This window comes from Poecilia latipinna, unplaced genomic scaffold (assembly GCF_001443285.1).
Source record: "Poecilia latipinna isolate Pla-1442-1.1 unplaced genomic scaffold, P_latipinna-1.0 Scaffold496, whole genome shotgun sequence".
NCBI classification, from domain to species: domain Eukaryota; kingdom Metazoa; phylum Chordata; class Actinopteri; order Cyprinodontiformes; family Poeciliidae; genus Poecilia; species Poecilia latipinna.
Window position 1 is genome coordinate 221,517 of NW_015113112.1, and position 21,076 is coordinate 242,592.

Genomic DNA, 21,076 nt, shown 5'->3' on the forward strand with positions numbered 1-21,076 from the left:
TATATATATATATATATATATATATATATAGGCGCAGACAACTGTGGGAGCCTGATAAAATTGTACAAAAAAAGCATAATCTCACTGAAGATTTGAGAAAAATCCAATGATTGAATCACATCAACACATTTGTTTTTCCCATTACTATCCCATCCATGTGTATTTTTTTATTTTGTTTATAATGTAATTCTTGTAAATTCCCTTGAGAAAGTCAATTTGCGAAAACATATTTCAGATGTGAGTGGCATGACAGAAAAAAAAACTTTCCCGACTGCTTTAGTGACACAAAGGCGTGAATTTACTATTAATAAATAAATAATTTATTAATAGTAAATAATTTTCAGTGTGAGGTTATGTTGCTGCGATAAAACCTCGGTGGTTTTTGAAGCTGCATGAAATCATACTCCCCTGTGTGTTTGTGCCAGATGGATGTGGGAATCCCAGCGATGACCAAGTGCTGCAATCAGCTGGACATGTGTTACGACACCTGCGGCTCCAACAAGTACCGCTGCGACTCCAAGTTTCGCTGGTGTCTCCACAGCATCTGCTCGGACCTCAAGAAGAGCCTCGGCTTCGTGTCCAAAGTCGAAGGTCAGCGGTCTGCATTTTCTCTATTGTTTAGCGAAGCCGTTTTGATTTATTTAACAACCTTTGCTGACAATCAACACAGCTTATTAAAACGTGCCATCCTTTATTTAGCTAACTTGGAGCTAAATGCAGAAACTATGGGAAGAAGGAACTTGGGAGTAAACTTGCACTTGCAGTTTACCCAATGCCAAGGAGCGATAACGGCAAGACTTATAAGAAAAAACAATTTAGTATCCATGGAAAAAATACATTTTTAAAAAAAGTTACTAATTCTTTTTTAGATCCTTTTCAATTACAGTCAAGCATGGCTGACCGACTTCATGTTTGATTCATCTTTGTTGATGTGTTTGAGGTTGGAAGGCCTCTTTGCCATCACCCTAATTTTAGCTAACATCCATTAATCATCTATCAGATTCTGTTCTGTACTGAATCGTTTAATAGTACATCCAGTTTAGAAGAGTTACCAGTAGGTAAAAGGTAAAAGTTTACTTTAAACCTCCAAGAAATATATATAAAAAAATAATAACATAACAATGTGAGAAACTGCAGAGGTCTAAGAGCAAAAGGTTGCCTTTTCCCTTTTACTGAGGTCATACATCTCCTGCATTTATTCTACATATAAATCACTGCAACTTGTGGCAGACAACATGTCTTCAGTTTTCTGCGCCAATCTCCGCTCATTCATTGCTCGTTTCATCCTCAGCGTGCGAGACAGTAGCCGACACCTTGTTCAACACAGTGTGGACTCTGGGCTGCAGACCCTACATGAACAGCCAGAGAGCGGCCTGCTACTGCCCAGGAGAGGAGAAAGATGAACTGTAAACCATGGACATGTTGCTATTCCACAAGAGCCACGGGAAAGCACAGAGACGCATCATATTTGATGGTGTAGAGTGTTTAATATGCCCATGACTGCTTGAGTAATTTATTTGAACCTTCTTGTCTTTGTTTTCCTAAAAACTAATTATTCAGCAAAACGTCAGTATTGTTTTGAGCGCCATGTGAGATGACTTTGTTTCAACATGAACTCTTATGGATCTGTGAAGAGCTTTCATGTTATAACCCATAAATAAGTGTTAAATATGTGCGTAAAATAAAAATGTAAAAATTCAAACAGGAGTTTCATTTAATAAACGATACTTTCCATTTATTACCTGGAGCCGTCAGTAACAACAGTCTGATCTATTTGAGGTAAATAAAAGGGGGAAAAGTAATTAAAAAAAATGACATGTTTTTTTCCCCCCTTCTTCAATTACTCTGAGTACAGTTGATTTATTTTCACTGTGTGAACCAAACAAGCTCAACACTGGTAGTGAAACAATATGATCCACCAGGAAGTTTTCCTGTTTTAAGTCTCAACCAGAAAATTGAATTTCCTGCCGTTTTTGTAATGGAAACTGAAATATTTTTAACACAAACCTATATCCTGATCGCTTGACATTTTACTCTCTCTCATATGTGATACTGCCTACAATCCAGTATGCACTCAAAGAAGTTAACCCCCTCCACATCTTTTGCAAATTTTAATTTACACTGGAGGAGCACAATGCCAAATATAAACTTACCTCCTTCTGCTGTTAAATTCATAAAAGTAATGCTTTGTGAAAATACAAACGTCAATGTGTTACACTGAACACCAATAAAAAGTAGTTTAGAATTTTACTTTTATAGGAATAGAAATCTGAAATGTGTGGCTTGCACATGTATTTGGTACCCTTAAGTGAATATTTGCTGAGGCAATGTTATTGTAGTTACAGATCCAAGTCTCTGGGTTTAACTTGATTCACATGTCCATTAGTAAAAAAACAAAACAAAACAAAAAAAACAGAAAAAGAATTGGAAACTAAAAAAATCATATTCTACAATTAGTCAGCAATTATTGAGTTTAAAGAGACAAGCCTCTCATTTCCCACATATTTAATACGTTTTTCTGAAGTTATATAACGTTTCTCCAATTTAAAACATTCAGCTTATTGTCTGGTTGTACAGGCAAGCTCCACAGACCATCTTTGCCCTTGGAGTTTTACTCTAAAGTAGTGAAGACTTTTAGAAGTAGCACCTCAAAATGACAGTATAACTAAATAAATCAAACATCCACAATCATTTAAACAGTATTTAAACATTTTACTAGGGAAAACCAGACAAACTAAAAGACTTCAGGCAACAAAATAAGGTTAACTATAACAGAACCAGCAAATAAATGTTAGAACATAACATAATTAGTGGCAACAAAAGTAAAAACCTTGATATAAACTAGGAAGAACTTAAGAAGTAAATTCTTCGAGGAAGTTTTCAGTTACTTAAGTCATTTAGAGGAGGATTCAGCTCGAACAGGGAGTAGCAAAAGGTTTATGTAAAACTGAAATGAAGGTCAATGATCCACAGGGGATGTGAGAGTTTCTACAGATCCCTGAAAGCAAAGAAAACAAACAATTAAGAGTTGCATTATACTGCATATACACACAGATGCCCTTGTCAAAGTTTGCCTAGAATGGGAGGCTTGTTCAAAGGTTAAATGTTGAGTTTAAGCATGGCAATTCTCAGTGTTTTTCTAGTGGTGGGACTTGTTTAACATTCTTAATTGAGTTACATGTAAAATGTATTTAATTGCATTTTAATATAAAACCATATAGACAAAAACAGAGATTAACTGCATTAAAATTTTAGCCAGTTAAAATCGTCGTAATTCATTAATCAAATTTGATCTGTTAAAACTCCCGTTGTTTTTTTTATGGATGAGATAAAAAAAGATAAATAAAACATTAGTTTCGTTAAAGTCAGGAAATATCAGGTTTTGTCAAAATTATGGCAACAGTTTAAAAGAAACGGGAGGATGGGAGGATTGATATTTCAGAATCCTAAGCCAAAAATGAAACAAGTCGTCTCTGCAACACATTAACTTCCAATTAAAGGAATAGTTTTAAACTGCTGAATTTCAGGTTAATTACTATTTGGCTATGAGAGGTCTGACTAACTTTCCACTGTTCATGGAAAAGGTTAAGAGGAAAACACGCAGAGCATGAACACATAGCTTTCAATGTTACTTCTAAGCAAATTAGATTTTTATACTCAAATTAATAATATAAAATAAGTACTTTGATATTTTGTAGAATTTCACACACACGTCACCTTGAACAACACAATCTACTATAAACCTAAATATAGAGATGAAGCGGCATTAACTTTGACCCAGTAAAGCCATGAAAGAAAATACAAGGACATAACAGAGCTGGACATGTAATTTACTTACATTAAAGGAGCTCAGAGTCCAGGGAGTCTGTTGATGGCTTGATGTTGGAGCTGGGTTGTGTCAGCAGCTTCGCTTTCCGGTTAAACTCCAGAAGCTACAAAAAGATTTTGCAGAAATATTTGTACTGTCTGGCAAAGATGTATGTGTGTGTGTGTGTGTGTATATAAATATAATTCATACTTCTTCCAGTAAATAATCTGCTGTGAATTTTATTGATAACTAAATGCATCTTAAAACTTACACATGACCTGATACAATTGAAATAATTAATCACAATCATACTAAACGTGGAGCTTTGTTGAGACTGGGGCAAATACTTCACATCAGTGGTTCCACAGCAGTAACTGGACATTAAATACAAAAATAAAGCAAATAATAAAAAAGAACAGTATAAAAAAAAAAAAAATAATAATAATAAAAAAACATCAAGTTAAATCAGCTCTACTTTAACACTTGTGGTGTTTTGGTCCGCTTGTTTGGTTCAGACCAAAAGCGGACTAAATCTTTTACATTTGGTGCAGTTTGTTTTCGCACACTGCGTTTTTTGCAAGCAGACTATAGTTTGTAAACAAAGCCACGCGATTGACGATCATTGCTCTCATTGGACAGACATGACATAAAGAAAGAAGAACACTGAAGTCCTCCATGCTCCTTTTCTGTTATCCACATTTGTGCTGTTATTACAGCGGCAATATAAATGTGCAGCTCAATTCTATGATTTTTATCACTTGTAACAACTTTTATAATATGTGCTTTTCTCTGGTTATTCATAAAATGTAAAAGGATGTAAAATAACAAAATCGAGGAAGGAACCTTCATCCTTTAAATTTCAGTTTTATACCCTTTAAATAACATGAGAGAAAATATAGAAGAAAAAAATTCACACTCTGTTATTTCAGTATTTGTCCAGATCTGGAATACTTTGGGACAAAGTTGGGACCCTTGATATGAGAACTTGCGCTGTAGATGTTTCTCTGGTGTCACACATGATTTAATCGAATGTGTCATTAAAACGCTGCTGTAGATCATGATAGCAGGCTGAGAAGGTAAATCAATCTGTCCAATCAAGTGTGGTGGACCAGACAGACATCTTACACATGCAAGACTAGGGCTGGGAACCACTGATCTAAGGTATAATTATCTGATGGATAGTTTGGAATACTTCTGAAGAAGAATAATGGAAATCTGTCAGCGCAATTGAAAAAGGTAAAAAAAATAAATAAATAAATAAAACGAAAAAAAGTAAATTTACCTTTTCCCTCAGGTTAGCCTTTATTTTCTCCTCTGTAAGGTGACGTTTCTTCTCTTCTGTTACCTTGGCTATCTTATCAAGAGTCTTACCCTGTGAAGGTGTGGGGTTTAAGGTCTTAGAGTTGATGGTTTTCTTTCCTGCAACTATGTTATTCATAGCAACCGTTTCTGCAACGTTTTTCTCCATAACAACCGATTCTGCAACCTTTTCTTTCATAGCGACCGTCTCTGGGGTTTTGTTCGCTGTAGAAACCGTTTCTGAGGCTTTTTTCCCTGCAGTCAATGTCTCTGCAGGTTTTTTCTCAATAGACTTTTCTACAGTTCTCTTCGGCGGCAAATCTTGAGTTGAACTTGCAGATTGTTTTCTTTTCTTTCTTTTATGATTCTTTCTTTTCAACTCCAACAGATTCCGCTCATGATTCATTATCCATTGATTTCCCGTCACGCTGCTTGCAGAAGATGGTGTAGTATTGATGACCGTGAGGCAACGAGAACCAGAGGGTTCGTTGCTCTGACCTTCACTCCCAGACAAGTCTGGATTCATGAACAGCATGAAGTCATTAACCGAGATCTGTCCAGGTTGGTTGGGACGCCTCATATCTCCTAATACCGAGTGCCACTGTGAACGGGACGGCAGCGCGTGACTCTGATTTGGATCAAATACCCAATTGGAGTTCATAGCACTGTTGTAGGCATTGTAGTAGTTCATATACTGGGCATATTGGTACAAACTGTAATCGGTATACGTGGAAGGAGCGCCATAAGGAGAAGGAAAAGGATGTTGCTGGTTTCTGTAACTGGGCCTCTGGGCGTCTTTACTGGCCTCAGTCCTGCTGTGCCGCTTCCCTCCGTCTCTGCCTCTGTCACGAGAACGTCTATGTGCGTCTCTGCTGCGAGAGCGCCGACGCCGGCGGCCCCGAGGGCTCCGACTACGGCTTCTAGAGGCATATCTAGAGGAAGTTGAGGAGGAAGAGGAAGAGTAGGAAGAGGACGACGAAGAGGAGGAGGTTGAGGAGCGGGACCTACTGTGTTTTTTATGGGAGAGCGAACGCTGACTTTCCTGTTCCATCCTGCTTTCGCTCGTCTCCCTACCTTCATTCCTCCTTCCATACAGCCTCTGCTGAGTGCGATCTGTTAGTTTGGTCAATTCCTCCACGTCCAGATTCAAACCCAACGTTTTAAGAATGCTCTGCACTTGTTTCTGCTTCTCATCTATTCCCAAGGTTTCCTTTTCCTCTTCCTTCTTCTTTTTCACTTCAAGGGCAAGCTCTGGTTGACTACCGGAGTACAAACTGCTCCTTTTTTTAACCGTCTTTACCTCAACGTCTTCAGGCAAGGACGTCTCTTTTTTGACAGTTTTTGAATTCACGCTGCTGATCCCACTGCAGCCTGGCAGCGAGAGTCCAGTGTCGGACTTCTGGTTTTCACTCTTGGGGGCCGTTTTCAAACAAGCGGGAGAGGTTTTTGGAAGATCATCTACCTCATCTTTGATCATCTTACTGAGCTTGGTGATGTCCACTCCACTGTTGAGCAGACTCACAAAGCGCTCAAAACCCTTGTTATAGCTGCTCTTGCTCTTGAGACCTCTGTTCTTCTCGCTCTCACTTTTAAGAGTTTTACTGACACCGCTCTCCGGCTCAGAAGCTCTGTCGCCACTGTTCGTGTGCCCAGAACTTCTGTTTGCACTACTATCGGACTCAAAATTTCCTTTCATGCTGCCCTCGCCTTCAAGGAGTCGATCAACGCTGCCCTTGCTGACGCTCCTCTTGGTTTCAGAACTTCTGTCGAGAATCTTTTCAATCCCAGAACCTTGGTCCGCACTGCTCTCGAGCTCACAAACTCTGTGGACACTGCTCTTGTGTTCAGAAGGTCTGTTAAGGTTGTTCGCGTCCTCAGAACCTCTATCAGCTCCGTCTGTACAATCAGAACTTCTTCTCTTGACTTCAGATCGTCGGCTGATGGTACTCTCGAGGTCAGAGCCTCTGTCAACACTTTTCTTGTGCTCAAAAGCTCTGCTGTCACCAGTTTTGCCCTCATCGCCTCTTTTTGGACTGATCTTGCGGTCAGAACGCTTGTCGACACTTTTCTCGAGATCAGAATGTTTGTTTTCACTTTTCTCGTGGTCTGAACGCCTGTCAGCTTTGCTCTTGCTCTCAGATTTTCTGCTTGCGCTGCTCTTACTCTCAGAATGTTGCCCGGTATGCTCAGAACCCCGACTGGCTCTGCTCTCGCCCTCGGGACTCTTGTTGGTTCTGCTCTCCTTTGTTCTACGAGGGTCACTATGGCTGGGAGGATTTAGTGAAACGTCAGGGATCTGAAAAAATAAAAAATAAAAATTAAGACACACAATAGATTAAATATAAATTTAATCTGGGAATATACAGAGTACGGGTGTGTGATGTGGACTTAAAAGTTTTATTACTATATTTTCTGCTGGTATTGTGATAATAACATAATTGACGATCAGATCTTCCACAAACTAATTTCCTTACGAAACTTGAAATATTTGATACAAACTTAAATTGAAGATGGACATACCATATTATCCTGAGCTAACCATGTTGGTTTATCTTTACGCAGCTCTGATGAGTACAGAGAGGGAATTCAGAGCAGAGTCCAACTAAGTGACGACTATCAGACCCCACTGCTTCCAGAAACGTACATCTACTGAAAATGCTGAGCTGTTTTTAATACATTTATGACACAAGCTATTTGCACACATACAATTACAACTCAAGATTAAACATATCCACCAAGCATCTAGTATCTGAATTTTTGGTTTTCATTAGATCCAAGTTGTAATAATAATATTAAAAATGTACACAATCAAACACTCTACGAATGCTAGTTTATACATAGAAGAAAAACTCTACAGGATGTACCAAGGTGTTCAAGGTGGGAGCAGCTCCTCTGTTGAGAACACTGAGTAAGCGCTCATATCCCTTGCTTGTGGTGCTCTCCTGCCTTTCAGGGGAAGTGATGCTGCAGCCAGGAGGCAGCAGAGGGACGTCGGGACCCTGTGAATCATCCCACATTCATAAAAATTAATAAAACAGTAGCTAATCTGGCAATAAGTAAGCCAACGTTTAGCAGGATAGACTGTTCTTTAAGTTTTTCTCTCTCTCTCTTTTGTCTTTTCAGAGAGTTGAGGTGCTCCAACTCTCCCAGTGTGACAGTATTTTAACGTAATCTGGAATCGTGTTCAAATATGTTTATCTTGTTTATCAATAAAACTTGATGAAAAACGACATTATTCTGTATGAACAATTCTTGTCCTTTTAATAAAATTGTCATATATGGTGCTGTTAAACATAGCCATTATAGATTTCTTCAGGTTTTGCATCTTTGTCATGCTTAATTGTTTCAGATCAAACGTATTTTAACACTAGATGATAAACCAATTAAACACATAAACAGTCCAGTGGAATGAAAACGCAACAATAGAAGAAATCTTTAAGGGGCAAACATTTTTTCACAGCTCTGCAAGTGAAAACCAACACGATGTACCGTTTTTTTCATGTTAGGGACTGCTGCTGCTACTGTCTTGAGAGCAGTGAGTAAGTGCTCGTATCCCTTGTTTGTGGTGCTCTCCTCCTGCTGCTGCTGCTGCTGCTGCTGCTTTTCAGGCGAAGTAATGATGTGGTCAGGAGGAGGCAGAGGGTCATCTGAAAGCTGAGAAACATCACACACTCATCAATGTAGAGAAAACAAGTAATTATGTTGTTTTATCTGACAGGGAAGTTACATTTCATGTGCTTCATTCATTCCATTTGTCTTGGGAATCATTTTCCACTTTAAACACAGTTATGACTTCAAAGCTAATACCAGTACTACCAATAACATTGAAACATCCCCACAGCATGAGGCTACCATCACCATGCTTTGCTGTTGTTGCAGCATTTATGGGTTTTCAAGCTTTAGAGTAAAACTAGAGTCCTGGTTAAGCTCTAGACTGGGAATTTGCTTTACATACTTTAAAACATTTACACGTCACTGTCCTCAATTGGGGTTATTAACATTTCTATTCGGATGCATATTTTTATTTTGTTTACCCAATGCATGTAATAGCCCTTGTTATACATTTGACATTCTTTATTCACTTATTTTTTTTTGTTGATGTGATGTCGATTTTACATTTTAACATCCATGTGCGTACGGCAGATATACCATGTTTTTCAGGTTGAAATCGGCTCCTCTGTTGAGCACATTGAGGAAGCGTTTGAAGCCCTTAGCAGCGTTGCTTTCCTCTTTGGCCGGCGAAGCAACAGCCCGGGCGGTGAGAGGTGGAGGAACATCAAGGACCTGTCAAACATCAGGCATGCATCAATATTACAAACACATTAACAGTGGGAGAAAGCGATTTTATTAGCTTCTTTAAACAATTCTTCCCGAACAGGTTTCTGTGAGGAGATGGGAACAACACATATAAATTCATATTATGGTAGCACAGCTGGATAATAAAAGCAGATGTGAAAAATTCTAAGAAGAAAAAACAAATTTTAAATCCTTTTTGGTCTGTCAGTTTGTTTTTAAAACGCCTAAAACAGCTAAATCTAAAACATGCAACTGTGTATATAAACTATTAATTTTTTGTCAGGTTGTGCATAATTTACCCAAATAGTGAATCATAAGAGGAACATATGTAAGATGACTAATTTTATTGTTAAGGATAACAGTTATATTCTGATTTCAAATCTATTATCCTCGTCTATACATATTCTACATTTCTAGAAGGTTTTAGATCATTTTAAATGCATGTTTTGTAATCTGGATGGGATTTCTTTTTGTTGTATTTATAAAACGTTTAATACAAACCTTCTCTCTGTTGGGCGGTAAAACGCCGGGGTCGCTGAGTCTGCGTGCCTTTAATGCCTTCACTCTAAGCTTCAGTGGATGGTGCTGCTGCTTCACTTCATTTTTTCTCGAAACGGCGGCTTTTGCTTTTAGTTTACATAACTTAACCTGGCGATCAAAAGATACAATTAGAAGATGTAATAATCATTGCTTGAATTTATTACAGATAATCTCTCATCCAAACCAGATCAAAAGATATACATACATCCACCTTCTGATATTTTTATAAATACTCCTTAGGCAAGTGGCATCTCAACAATATGGTCTTTATAGCAATAAAAAAAACTAAACTTTTTTGGACTCCAATCAATCATGAAAACTTAGCCTTTTAAAATTACACACAGTCTAAGTTTTTCAAAGCAATTTATTCTACTCAGTAAAATGTATTTAAACTCGTACTTTAATTTTGATTGGGTTAGGATTAGAGAATGATGCCAACTATAAACTAAAAGTTGCCTGTCTAATTTTTATCTTTAAAAATCATTACAATCATAGCTTATATATTACTTAAAACCTGGAAAGAGGGGTTAGGGTTAGCACATTAATACCAAAATGAGTATGAATTGCGTATGTAACTTTTATCAAAGTCTACTCAGATCTGCACATAAAACTTTATGGACATTACCTTGGAGAAAAAGCTGAATGAGCGTTGCTGCAATATCTCTGTCACCCTGTCTCGAAGCGATTCAGGATTGTAAGTATCAAACTCCTGGTCATCAGGAGAATCTGGATTCTTCACAATCATCTCAATTGCTTTGATGGCGATGTTGGTTTTCTTATGCATAATCTGTTCATGTAACTCCTGAAGCTCTCGCTTCTTTCTCGCCAACTCAGGATCTTCCTCATCCTCTGAGATGAATGGGTTTCCGTCTGGGTCTGGGGAGTTCTGGGATGGGGAGCTGGGTTCCTTCCAGGCTACACCACCGCTGTGAGGCTGGACAGCAGTGTACATAGGGCCTGTTTGCCAGTGATCGGTAATCCCTGGGACTCTCTCTATCCTGCTGAAATTGCCAAGCCTCTGTTGATCTGGCACCAGCCTTTGAGTAGGAAATCTCCATGCATTGTCATGTGGATCCATCGCACTGCCTTTCACAGTTTATAGAGGCTCTATGGACATAAAATATACATACACACGGGACACACATACACAGGATACTGATATCACGACCCCACAGGTAAACGCTCAAAACAGAATAATTCACTTTAGCTAGTGACACCAAAACACTCGAGAATTAGCGATTAAAAGCCTAGCTTGGTGGAACGGTGTTTGACTTAAGCAGATATAAAAGTATAACATCATTAGATTCTAGTTCAAATACAGGCAACGGAAAATCGGAAATGATTAAAAAGTGTTTACAGAGAGGATAGCATAGAAGCTAACAGGTTTACCTTCTGTTGGAAAACCGTCATCTGCGACACAACCGAATAGATGTTTTTATCAAAAACATAAATAAAGTGAGCTCCACAATAGCTTGCTGTGACAATACGTAGACGAAATTAACCTTCTTTGGTGGAAAAAGATTTGCCATAAACTGTTCTTGAGAGCAAAAGGAGTATCTTTAAGGCGTTAAAAATTAGAAGAATTGTTCAATAGCGCCACCTGTGTGGTTGGAGGACCACCACTGCAAAAAACACGTTGAAGAGATACCTACAGAAAAAAATATTCATTGTCTGAAACTCTTAAATGAGCTAACTAAATACATTGGTCATTTTAGTATCAGGAAAAAAAATCTACTAAACCCTTCCAGTTGTTAAAATTACATAAATACAAAATCTGTTAAACAACCCATAAACCTGTCATAACTTAAAAATGTTTTTAAGTGAAAGCAGGACAAAATTTACCTCAACTAATATTAAACAGTAAACAGACACAGATGTACCTGAGATTGACTGGTTCATGACATTACAATTTGTGTCTGTTTTTAAAGACAAAATGTCAATCAGAATGAAATGACAATAAAATACAATACAGGAGACATTTACTTCAAGCAATTAGAACTAGAGGTGATTTAACAAGATTTTCAAGTGAGGAACTTTTTTTTTTTTATCCAGAAACTGCTTTTACATGTGGAATAAGCATCTCAATAATAATCATAGACCTATGCATAATACATTATGGTTTATCTGAGGTTGCATTAAGCTAATTTTAAAAGCTGGTGAGGCCCAAAAAACTTAAATGACCATAGCTATACCAATAGCAGTAAAGTAGGATGCATATTTCACAAAACATATTATACAAAAAAAATGGTAAAAAGTGTATGTGTACTTGAAAAGTGAATGTATAAATAAAAATAAAAATGTTTCCTGTTATTGTTAATACTGTACCAAGTGTACACACCGATCAGGCACATTATGACATGATAGAGTAGAGGTTAAGCACGAAGATGTTATCAGCATATCCTTTAAATCCTGCAAATTATAAAACAAGACCTTAAAAAACCGGATAGGATAGGACAACTTGAACTTGTTGCAATCCTGCACCAAATTTGCCATTTGGGATAATTAAGCTGCTGAAAGAAATCAAGGCAATTTATCAACGTCAAGTGTACACTGCCAAAATGCTAAGGTAAGTTGCATACGTCAAAGGAACAGCCCCAAAGTATCACAGTGCCTCAAATGGTTGTGTAATTCCTCTGGTGCATCTTTTATCCCTGAGGTAAGCAGAGTGCCGCCACCTGGTTATTATCCACATGATGTAAAAAAAAAAAAAAAAAAAAAGTATTTAATCAGATCAGGCCAGCTTGTTTGATTATAATAAAGCATATTTCTATTGCTCTTGCTTCCATTATTTCTGCAACCATGATCAAGGATCAGCGTTGGCGCCCTAAATGTTCTGGGGTCATCCAGTTCCATATGCAACAAACTGCGATACACTAACCAGACTGACACCTTTCTACCAGAACCAATATCAATTTCTTTAGCAATTTAGCTTTTATATCTGATTAGACAAGACAGCTTTTGCTTGTCGCCAGTCACTACTTCTGCTTTCAACCACATTTGAAAAAGAAATGTATGTGGAAACTGCAGAATTTTTTTAGTCTTGACAACGGTAAAAATAGCAATATGGACTAACAATTGCAAGACCGTATTGTTATTAAAAGAACACCTACTTTCACTGCATTAAAAAAAATCAGTAATCAAAGAACAAATGATTCAAAGTTTCCTTTGAAAAACTTTTTAATGTTGTACACTTCATATTATTAAACAAGTGGCAACTACAAGCTCACAAATAATGAGGTAAACCTGACAAGACAATTCAATAGTCTTTCTTTATGTTAGCAAAATCAGTCAAAAAAAAAACCCAAAAAGAAATATATGCATGCAAAAGAACATTTTTCTAAGCCAGAGCTGGACTCATGGCAGAATTCAGAATTTATTAACTTTGGATACCAAACAGATGTCAATCTTTACGCACTAAACTCAACTGCTGGTTTAGTTATGATAGATGTCCAGTGTTTATTCTCTTTCATCAAATGCAATAATGTGTCATTCTTAGGTGGAAACGATGACTTCAAGCAAAATCTATTTACTTTACTTTATGACCATTAACTGAACAGTTTTATTTTTTTTTTTTACAAATTACCTCCAACCAGGTTACATTGTTTGTTTTGTGCATTTTACAAAACAAATAAGAAAAAGCTACAAACTACGTCTATTTCAGTGTTTTCCAAATAATAATAATAAAAAAAAGCATATAAACAATGACATATCACACTTACTTAATAACCTGCAGGAAGCGGGGCCTTCCTTGTGTTCTTGATATTTGCTTTGTTTTCATGGCCGGTTGAGCATCTATGTTTGTTGGATTGCAAAGCTCCAGGTTCGGTGAGAATGACGGTCTCCCCTGAGGGTGCAGCGGAGGAAAGACATTTGGAGGTGGAAAGGGAGGATGGGGGAGCATGGGAGGCACATGGGGAAGGAAACTTCCTGGTCCGGCAGGAGGAAGGAAAGGAAGCGGAGGTGGAGGAACAGTCGGGTATGACGGTGGTGGGTGGTTGATGGGAGTATACGGTAGCCTTGGAGGAATTAGAGACATTGGAGACATCAGTGCCGGAGAAGGTTGCCTTGCAGCAGGGATAGGTTTGGAAGAAACATTCAGTACAGGGATGCTCTTCACTGTGCTTATTTTACTCTCCTCACTGCTCTGACCATCCTCAAAAATCCTCCTTGTTAACTCCGGACTGCGTTCAGATCGCTGCAGGTCTGCTTCGTCCCTTGGATTGCTTAAGGAGTCTCTCCTTGTATAAAAACTTTGACGTGGTTGGCTAAAACTAGAGCTGCTTGACGACGATCTACTTCTGCGTCCCTCGGTGAATGTCTGTCCAACACCTCTTTCTCTACTTAATCTGCGGCCACGCTCGTTATCCCTCTTACCATAAAGACGCTCCTGGATTCGATGGGACATTTGACCGAGCTCCTCCAATCCCAAATCCACGCCGATAGCCTGCAAAACGTCTTGCATTTGCTTGCGCTTTTGCTCATCTTCAGGTGTCATAGTCGTCTTTTCCACCGAAGGGGATTTGCTGCCAACAGACACGACATTCCTGTCTGGACTAGCGGACCGATGATGAAGCGGAGATGTCGATCCGAGGGAGCCCTTGCTTTCGTTCCAGTAGCTGTTGTCTTTGTATGATTTCTGTTGCCTCTCAGTGCAACTGGGAGACCACTGTTGATCTGCAACTTTCACAAAAGACCTCGGAATAATGGGCCCATCACACTGTGGTGTAGGGCTCTGACTTACTATCTGGGTGAGAACGTCAACATTCACGCCCTTGTTGAGCACCTCAAGAAAGCGTTGGAAGCCTTTGGACGACTTGTCGTCAGGGAGTGCGGCTCTCTGTGGAGGGGCGTCGCTTTTAAAAGACTGATGGGAAACACAGAAGTCACAACTTTAGAATTCAAAACATTATTTCAATGATGAGGCAGATATTCTGCTGACGTTTTCTGATCACAGAGAAATGAATAAGACTGCAGCAATGTTTCCGTGTTTAAAGTTGTCACGCAAGGGAAAAAAATAGGAACTTTACATTTTAGTTAGAAAAACGTAAATAGTGCTGTTTTACATTGCACATCAGGAATCACAAGTCCTCTAAAAAGAACACATTACTAGCCCCAGAAACTGGCCTTCCAGCCTGCTTGAGTTACTCCAATTTAACTCACAAGAAAGCATAGATTTGATTAGGTATCTGGTAGAGACATAACAGATAAATTTAAAGACAATTATCACATGAAGACAATTTCAAAGTCACCCTTCTATCAGAATAAAATCATGTCTTCTGATAGAACATTTCTGGGATTAAATAACTAACGTCTCTACAAAACGTCTCGAGAAACTCAACCATGCATTTATCTTTAGTCACATTGAATACTGCAACAGTGTCCTTACAGGTCTGCTTAAAAAAATAATTAAGACAGTTGCAGCTGATCCAGAACGTCGCTGCTCACATTTTCACTAAAACCAAGAAGATAGAGCACATCAAACCGGTCCTAAAGTCCCTACACTGGATCCCCGCAGGCCAGAGAATAGACTTTAAAATACTGTTGTTAGTTTAGAAATCACTGAATGGTTTGGCTTCAAAATATATTATACAGCTGCTGTCATATCAATCTTCCAGATCACTCAGGTCTTCTGGTTGTGGTCAAAAAGCTAAAGTGAAAAAAAAAAAACACCTAAGAAGACAACGTACCTGTCCACTGGATCCATTTAGAGGCACCGTGGTTCTGCTTTCATAATATTCATCATAATACCCGGATGTCGAGGGGTTGGGTATTCTCTCTCTCCTCTTGGCTTGAATCTATTACATATTTGAACATTTTTATTCATCAAATGAACTTAATTTTAAATGTAATGTCTGTCAAGAGCATTAAAACTCAGAACTGACCTTTGTAGTGTCGTCTGGTGAGAGGGTCCTCTCTAGCGAATACTCAGGTCTCCTATTCTGATAAGCACTTCCTTCGAAACGATCAGATAAATCTCTGTCACAGAAATCCTCATACTGGTATTTGTGAGGCAACTCTTCACGTTGACTCCTGGATCTGGAATATGGCGACATTTTCCTGTATCTGGCATCATCTTCATGTGACGACGAATATCCTAACTGCTGGTTACGTGAAAAACTTGCTGGTGACAGCCTGTGAGCTTTCTCTGGGGAGTCCCGTTTATATCTATAATCCACATCACCTTCTTCTGTTTGCCTTCGCCTTTTCACTTCAGGCACATCCCAACCAGGTGGGGACAAACGCCTCCTCACCGGGCTCTTTCTACTCCACTCTCTGCTTACTGAATCTGAGCTGCAGAGTGTTTTAGGAGACGAGCTGTAATCTTGACTTTTGCTTGACCTGGTTGTGCTACCGTGTCCTTCGTTGCTGTATTTATAATAAGAGGCCCGAGGAGTATTACTGCAGTAGTTGTGCCTGTCTTCCCGTCTGTCATCATAATCATCCCACTTCTGTCTTGAATTTCTGTCACCATCCTGCCGCCTGTAGCTGTAGTCAGATCCTTGTGAATACATCCTTTCACATTTAAGGCTAAAAAGAAAGGGGAAAAAAAAAGAAAGGTTATTTTGTGTCTCATGAACCATTTCCATCTATGTTAGACCACTATTCTTTTGAAAGGCCAAATGGAGGCCCTTTTGGCAAAGTACAACAGATTTTCACTCATATCCTGCTCTTGATACCTTGCACTAGCAAAAGAAGAAAAATCAAAATGGCCCACAGCATGACAGACCTTCCACAGTTACTAACAGTGGTCATAAGGTGAATGTCCACAACCCATTCATGGTTTTGCTGCCCACATGGTGAGTGTGTTGCTACAAGCTCCACATTAGTCATCTAACAAATTATCCTTATAAAGGACTCCAGTTACACATTGCACCTAGTTGAAATGTAAGATAACATTTATTGAAGTTGACCAATTCTGTTAGTTCATAAACAGAATAACCGGTTGTCATATCTCGAACTTTATGGTAAAATATGCAAGAAATGCAGAATAACTTCTAAGTCCGTTCACCACCATTGTCAATTAAATGGTACAAATTCCTTACGAGGATCAGTTTCTCTAGCCGACGGGGCTGTGCTGAACTGGGTGCTAACTTCAGCGGTGCTCCTCAGCTAAAATGAAGCTAACCGTTCAGAGGTCAAATGCGATATAGTGTGAAGATCCAAACTTTACAAATGTAACATAAACTGTAAGTAACAGACTGATGATTTAAGACGAAAGCAATGCATTTAGTTTAATCAATTTAAAATGGGTTGCTGTAAGAATGAGGTGAGTTTTGTTTATGCATCTACTTAATACTATCTCGTTAAATTACCGTTTACGTGGGATGACTCCACTTTCTTGAAGTAGTTGTATTCCTTTAAAGTTAAAATAAAACGCCTAAACACGATTAAGCAATTAATTAATGCGCTTAACTCTGCAATATCATGTAATAAACGAATGAAACCGAAGTTATGCTGGAAAAAGGCCGTTTGGTTTCTACTTACTTCCTCCAAAATATTGCCCCTTCTGGTAGGAGGATGAACGACTTCTTATTTTTCCTTTGTAGGGTTTGGCTCCTGGCATCCTGGGAACCAGCTAATGGCCCATATTTAAAGTATATATATAAATAAAAATATAAAATAAAATAAAATAAAATAAGATAGATAAGAATGCGGTGGTAAGAAACAGATTTATGATTCCTACTCCAATTCAGAAGGTGGCGGTAATGCACCTAAAAGTTGTTTGCCAGCCAACCGCCAAAACAAAAAAAGAAAAAGCTCAAGAAGAAGAAGTAGAAGAAGAAGAAGAAGAAGTCTTCAATTCAATGTAGCTGATTAACGAAGAATTAATCTATACTACTTCCAGAGTCCAATTGTTTTATGTTTGACATGTAATTTATTGAGAAGCTGGACTGTGAACCGCAGTGTTTGACTCGGGTTTGAACAGCAGCTCGGAGAGAATGAAGGTGAAGATAAGGCAGTGGAACGGAGTGGCCTCCTGGTCCTGGGTGGCTAACGATGAAAACTGCGGCATCTGCAGGATGCCTTTCAACGGATGTTGTCCGGACTGTGAGTACCTGAGCAGGGGGCTGCTGTCCTACATACTGCCTGTCTACTTGACCACTTAATGTTAGCCTAAAGTCCAAATACCCTTCATGTTCTAAACATTTAGCTTAAGTTCCTTACAACTCATAAAACTCATTCATTTGAATATTTTTATGAAACCCTAATGCTCATATTAGATAAAAGAATTGTTACCACATCTAAGTGATAAATAGCGAAACAAATAAATAAGACCGGGCTAAATATTGAACAACTTGAACAGGCACTAGGTCCTTTGTATCCTTAGGACATCGCGTTTTAATATAGCAAAGTTTAAATAAACTGTATGGGTGTCTAACTATTCAAAATACATTCGTGTGGAACATTCTGTATGTAGCTGCCCTGTAAAGTTTATTATATTTTCTTTAATTTGTAAAAGATGGCCAGTTCTGTACTAACCTTATCAGCTGAGATCAATCCACATTGCAGTAAGTCTTTTCTTTTCGTAATTTTAAAGGCCAATCAAAAATGCTTGAAAAAGGAGGCTAAATACTTTAGAACCAACCTATTGTCAACAGCAAGCAGTAGTATCTGAAAAACGTTGCTATGACATTGTTTATGGTGCAATGACTGCCAATAACATCATACGCTGAAATAAAGGCTTAGTATTTAGCATTGTATCTATGGGTTCAGATTATGTACCTCTGTTGTGTGCACTCTTAATGGTTTTGTAATATATTTCTTATTTTGCAGGTAAAGTTCCTGGAGACGACTGCCCGCTGGTCTGGGGTCAGTGCTCTCACTGTTTCCACATGCACTGCATCCTGAAGTGGCTGAACTCCCAGCAAGTCCAGCAGCAGTGCCCCATGTGTCGTCAGGAGTGGAAGTTCAAAGAGTGACTCCGGTCGACTATGTGGACTATAAAGATGGACGCTTCACAAGAATTCTCTCGTTTTTTGTGTGTTTTTTTTATTTATTTTTTTTTATTTTTTTTACCGCCTGTAAACCACAGAGTTTCCTGCTTGTTTAATGTTGTGGATATTTTTGATATAATTTCTGTTAAGTTTGTAATAAAGTCTTAACACACAACATAACTTTCAGGAGCAACTTGGATGAAAACATTCATGAGTGGTTGATGTTTCTGGAAAACCTACTTTTAAAATGTTTAATTAATTTGACATAGATGCACTTTTTAATCTCTTTTAACTTGCAGCAGGACTAAATGAAAATTTACTCAGTTTTTTTTCTTCAAGAAATCTGACCCAAAGCATTTCTGTCCAGTTTTTGATGCTGCAAAAAATCTTGTTATTCCTACACAATTAAAACACATTTGAAGCAGAAAAATACATCCTGGTTGGAGTCGAATATTAATATCAGACCCAAGTCTGATCGTGTTATTGGATTGAGCAGAGGCTACCGATCTAGGTTCCACTTTCCTGTGCTGCATCAGCTGGTATTGGGCAGTAAGTTCATGTTCAGAGCAAAACAGTTGTTGCACATCATATTATTAATAAAATACATGTAATGAATTAAATTATCTTTGTAAAACAGCTAGTGGTAAGGTTTTGTACACAAAAATGAATAAATAAAACTAATGCAAAAATGGCAACTTTTTTGTATTAGTTGTGATTGTCACAACGACAAGTGATTATCACAAAGCTTACAGCTCATGTTATTGAGGGCCCTTGTTGACGCAGCAATCTTCATCTCAAATGTTCAAAATGTCTTGCAGTTTCAAAATCATGCCACTAGATGTCACGGTTACTCTGGTTTTACTGTGGTAAAACACTAAAATCCCAAACATGAATGAGAATTACACAGATGTGACAATATTCTTCATGATAATGTACTGATAGAAAAAAAAAAAACACAGATCCTTTGTGCCTGCTGTAATGCCAACAAGCACACTTTGAAAATTTTGATCAGTTATGTAATTTTGACTTATTGCCAGACAAAAACGTAATGTGCCTATTGTGTATGGTAATATTCAGTAAATTAGAATATGCATTTTGATGAGGCTTGTCAGATTAAAACTACCTGCTGGAAATAACCTTTATGGTGGTGTTAAGCATAATTTTCATTAAGCCCTCTATTCTGCATTAACTATGTTTTTTATTGGTTTAATGTAATATTCTAATCTGAAATGTGTATTAATCATAGTAGTATTAATAACAGTAGTAGTAATAATAATAAAATCATCATAGTAAATAGAAATTAAGGCTGTAAACACCAATCAGCGGAAATGATGCATATCTATATTCACTAGTGAATAGAGCTATACGTTGAAATAAATAAGCTTTTTATTAGTGTTCTAAGTTATTGAATTTGGATGTGCAAATACTGTTTCAGGTTTTAAGTGCAACACGACATGATCATTTTTAAGTCGTTTCATTAAAACTGACGTCTGCAAAAGCAAAACATATGTCCAGGAAAAAGCTAATATTTTATTTAATACATTTTCAAAATACTACACAAACATGTTGTCCTAAAAGCACTGCTGACAGTCTTACTTTGAAATGAGGTTAATGTAAATGCTTTAATTCCAGTGTGAAACAACATATGGCTGAATCACTATATAATGACTGATGATAAATAAAAGCTGTCTTGCTTCACTTCTTTAGCAATCAGCAATTTACACACACACACACACATATACACAACGGCAGGATGCTAGAATGTACCAGTAAACCAAACACTGGCATACATTGAACAATTATATATGGTGCAATCAGACTTCAAAGCTTGGTTGATAGGAAATAAACACCTCAATCCAATAAATGAATTAAACAGTACATAAAACAAGAAATGCAAATCAAATTAAAACAAAAGCATTCAATAATACAATCTTACACTAAAACTCCTTGCAGACAAACAGAAAAGACAGAAACCATAAACCACAATAAGCATCCTGGTAAATGGTGTTCGATTCAGAGTTTTCTGCAAGGCATTTGTATTTATATTACATCATTCATACATCCAGCGCAGTCTTGTTCCCTGCTTCAGGCAAGAACAGCTCAAAGAAAGGCTCTGCTCTGCGCTGCAGTCCCTTCAGAGTCTGAGATCAAGTCAAACAGAAAAATTTACTTGGACAATCTAACCGAATCGGCATAA

General features: G+C 38.0%; 4 protein-coding genes across 5 annotated transcripts in view; 2 read left to right on the forward strand and 2 right to left on the reverse strand.

Moving 5' to 3' along the window:
- LOC106952168 (group XIIB secretory phospholipase A2-like protein) overlaps positions 1 to 2,179 on the forward strand; it is a 10,979-nt gene extending 8,800 nt beyond the window's left edge. The window contains exons 3-4 of the mRNA XM_015040123.1: positions 426 to 591; positions 1,292 to 2,179. Of these exons, the coding sequence (XP_014895609.1) occupies positions 426 to 591; positions 1,292 to 1,410 (285 nt within the window). The 3' untranslated portion in view covers positions 1,411 to 2,179. The remainder of the gene's footprint in view (positions 1 to 425; positions 592 to 1,291) is intronic.
- Positions 2,180 to 2,691: 512 nt separating this feature from the next.
- On the reverse strand, positions 2,692 to 11,649 carry LOC106952164 (zinc finger CCCH domain-containing protein 13-like). 2 transcript variants are annotated; one of them, XM_015040116.1, is made up of 9 exons: positions 11,333 to 11,649; positions 10,569 to 11,050; positions 9,905 to 10,051; positions 9,257 to 9,391; positions 8,597 to 8,761; positions 7,972 to 8,106; positions 5,091 to 7,403; positions 3,839 to 3,932; positions 2,692 to 2,998 (listed from the first exon to the last, which is right to left on the reverse strand). In XM_015040116.1, exons 2-8 carry the CDS (start codon positions 11,019 to 11,021, stop codon positions 3,840 to 3,842), a joined length of 3,441 nt encoding a protein of 1,146 aa, XP_014895602.1. In that variant the 5' UTR covers positions 11,022 to 11,050; positions 11,333 to 11,649; the 3' UTR covers positions 2,692 to 2,998; position 3,839. The 2 variants fall into 2 exon arrangements, with proteins under 2 accessions (XP_014895602.1, XP_014895601.1); XM_015040115.1 differs by having other exon boundaries at positions 7,963 to 8,106.
- Positions 11,650 to 13,233: 1,584 nt separating this feature from the next.
- LOC106952166 (cyclin-dependent kinase 12-like) lies at positions 13,234 to 17,530 on the reverse strand. The gene is made up of 4 exons (XM_015040120.1): positions 17,429 to 17,530; positions 15,826 to 16,471; positions 15,631 to 15,738; positions 13,234 to 14,807 (listed from the first exon to the last, which is right to left on the reverse strand). Exons 2-4 carry the CDS (start codon positions 16,453 to 16,455, stop codon positions 13,659 to 13,661), a joined length of 1,887 nt encoding a protein of 628 aa, XP_014895606.1. The 5' UTR covers positions 16,456 to 16,471; positions 17,429 to 17,530; the 3' UTR covers positions 13,234 to 13,658.
- Positions 17,531 to 17,676: 146 nt separating this feature from the next.
- Positions 17,677 to 18,909, forward strand: anapc11 (APC11 anaphase promoting complex subunit 11 homolog (yeast)). Its single transcript, XM_015040124.1, has 2 exons — positions 17,677 to 17,992; positions 18,719 to 18,909. Exons 1-2 carry the CDS (start codon positions 17,884 to 17,886, stop codon positions 18,862 to 18,864), a joined length of 255 nt encoding a protein of 84 aa, XP_014895610.1. The 5' UTR covers positions 17,677 to 17,883; the 3' UTR covers positions 18,865 to 18,909.
- Positions 18,910 to 21,076: the final 2,167 nt, after the last annotated feature.

Bases quoted from the DNA above. Each gene is read 5' to 3' on its own strand.
- LOC106952164 (XM_015040115.1), bottom strand. From the start codon at position 11,021: ATGGATCCACATGACAATGCATGGAGATTTCCTACTCAAAGGCTGGTG. The intron at 9,392-9,904 runs GTTTGTATTAAA...GATGTTTGACAG, and splicing joins TACCGCCCAACAGAGAGAAG to GTCCTTGATGTTCCTCCACC. The intron at 3,933-5,090 runs GTAAATTTACTT...ATCTTTTTGTAG, and splicing joins AGGCTAACCTGAGGGAAAAG to CTTCTGGAGTTTAACCGGAA.
- LOC106952166 (XM_015040120.1), bottom strand. From the start codon at position 16,455: ATGTATTCACAAGGATCTGACTACAGCTACAGGCGGCAGGATGGTGAC. The intron at 15,739-15,825 runs GTCAGTTCTGAG...AATATGTAATAG, and splicing joins CACCAGACGACACTACAAAG to ATTCAAGCCAAGAGGAGAGA. The intron at 14,808-15,630 runs GTACGTTGTCTT...GTTTCCCATCAG, and splicing joins TAAATGGATCCAGTGGACAG to TCTTTTAAAAGCGACGCCCC.
- anapc11 (XM_015040124.1), top strand. From the start codon at position 17,884: ATGAAGGTGAAGATAAGGCAGTGGAACGGAGTGGCCTCCTGGTCCTGG. The intron at 17,993-18,718 runs GTGAGTACCTGA...CTTATTTTGCAG, and splicing joins CAACGGATGTTGTCCGGACT to GTAAAGTTCCTGGAGACGAC.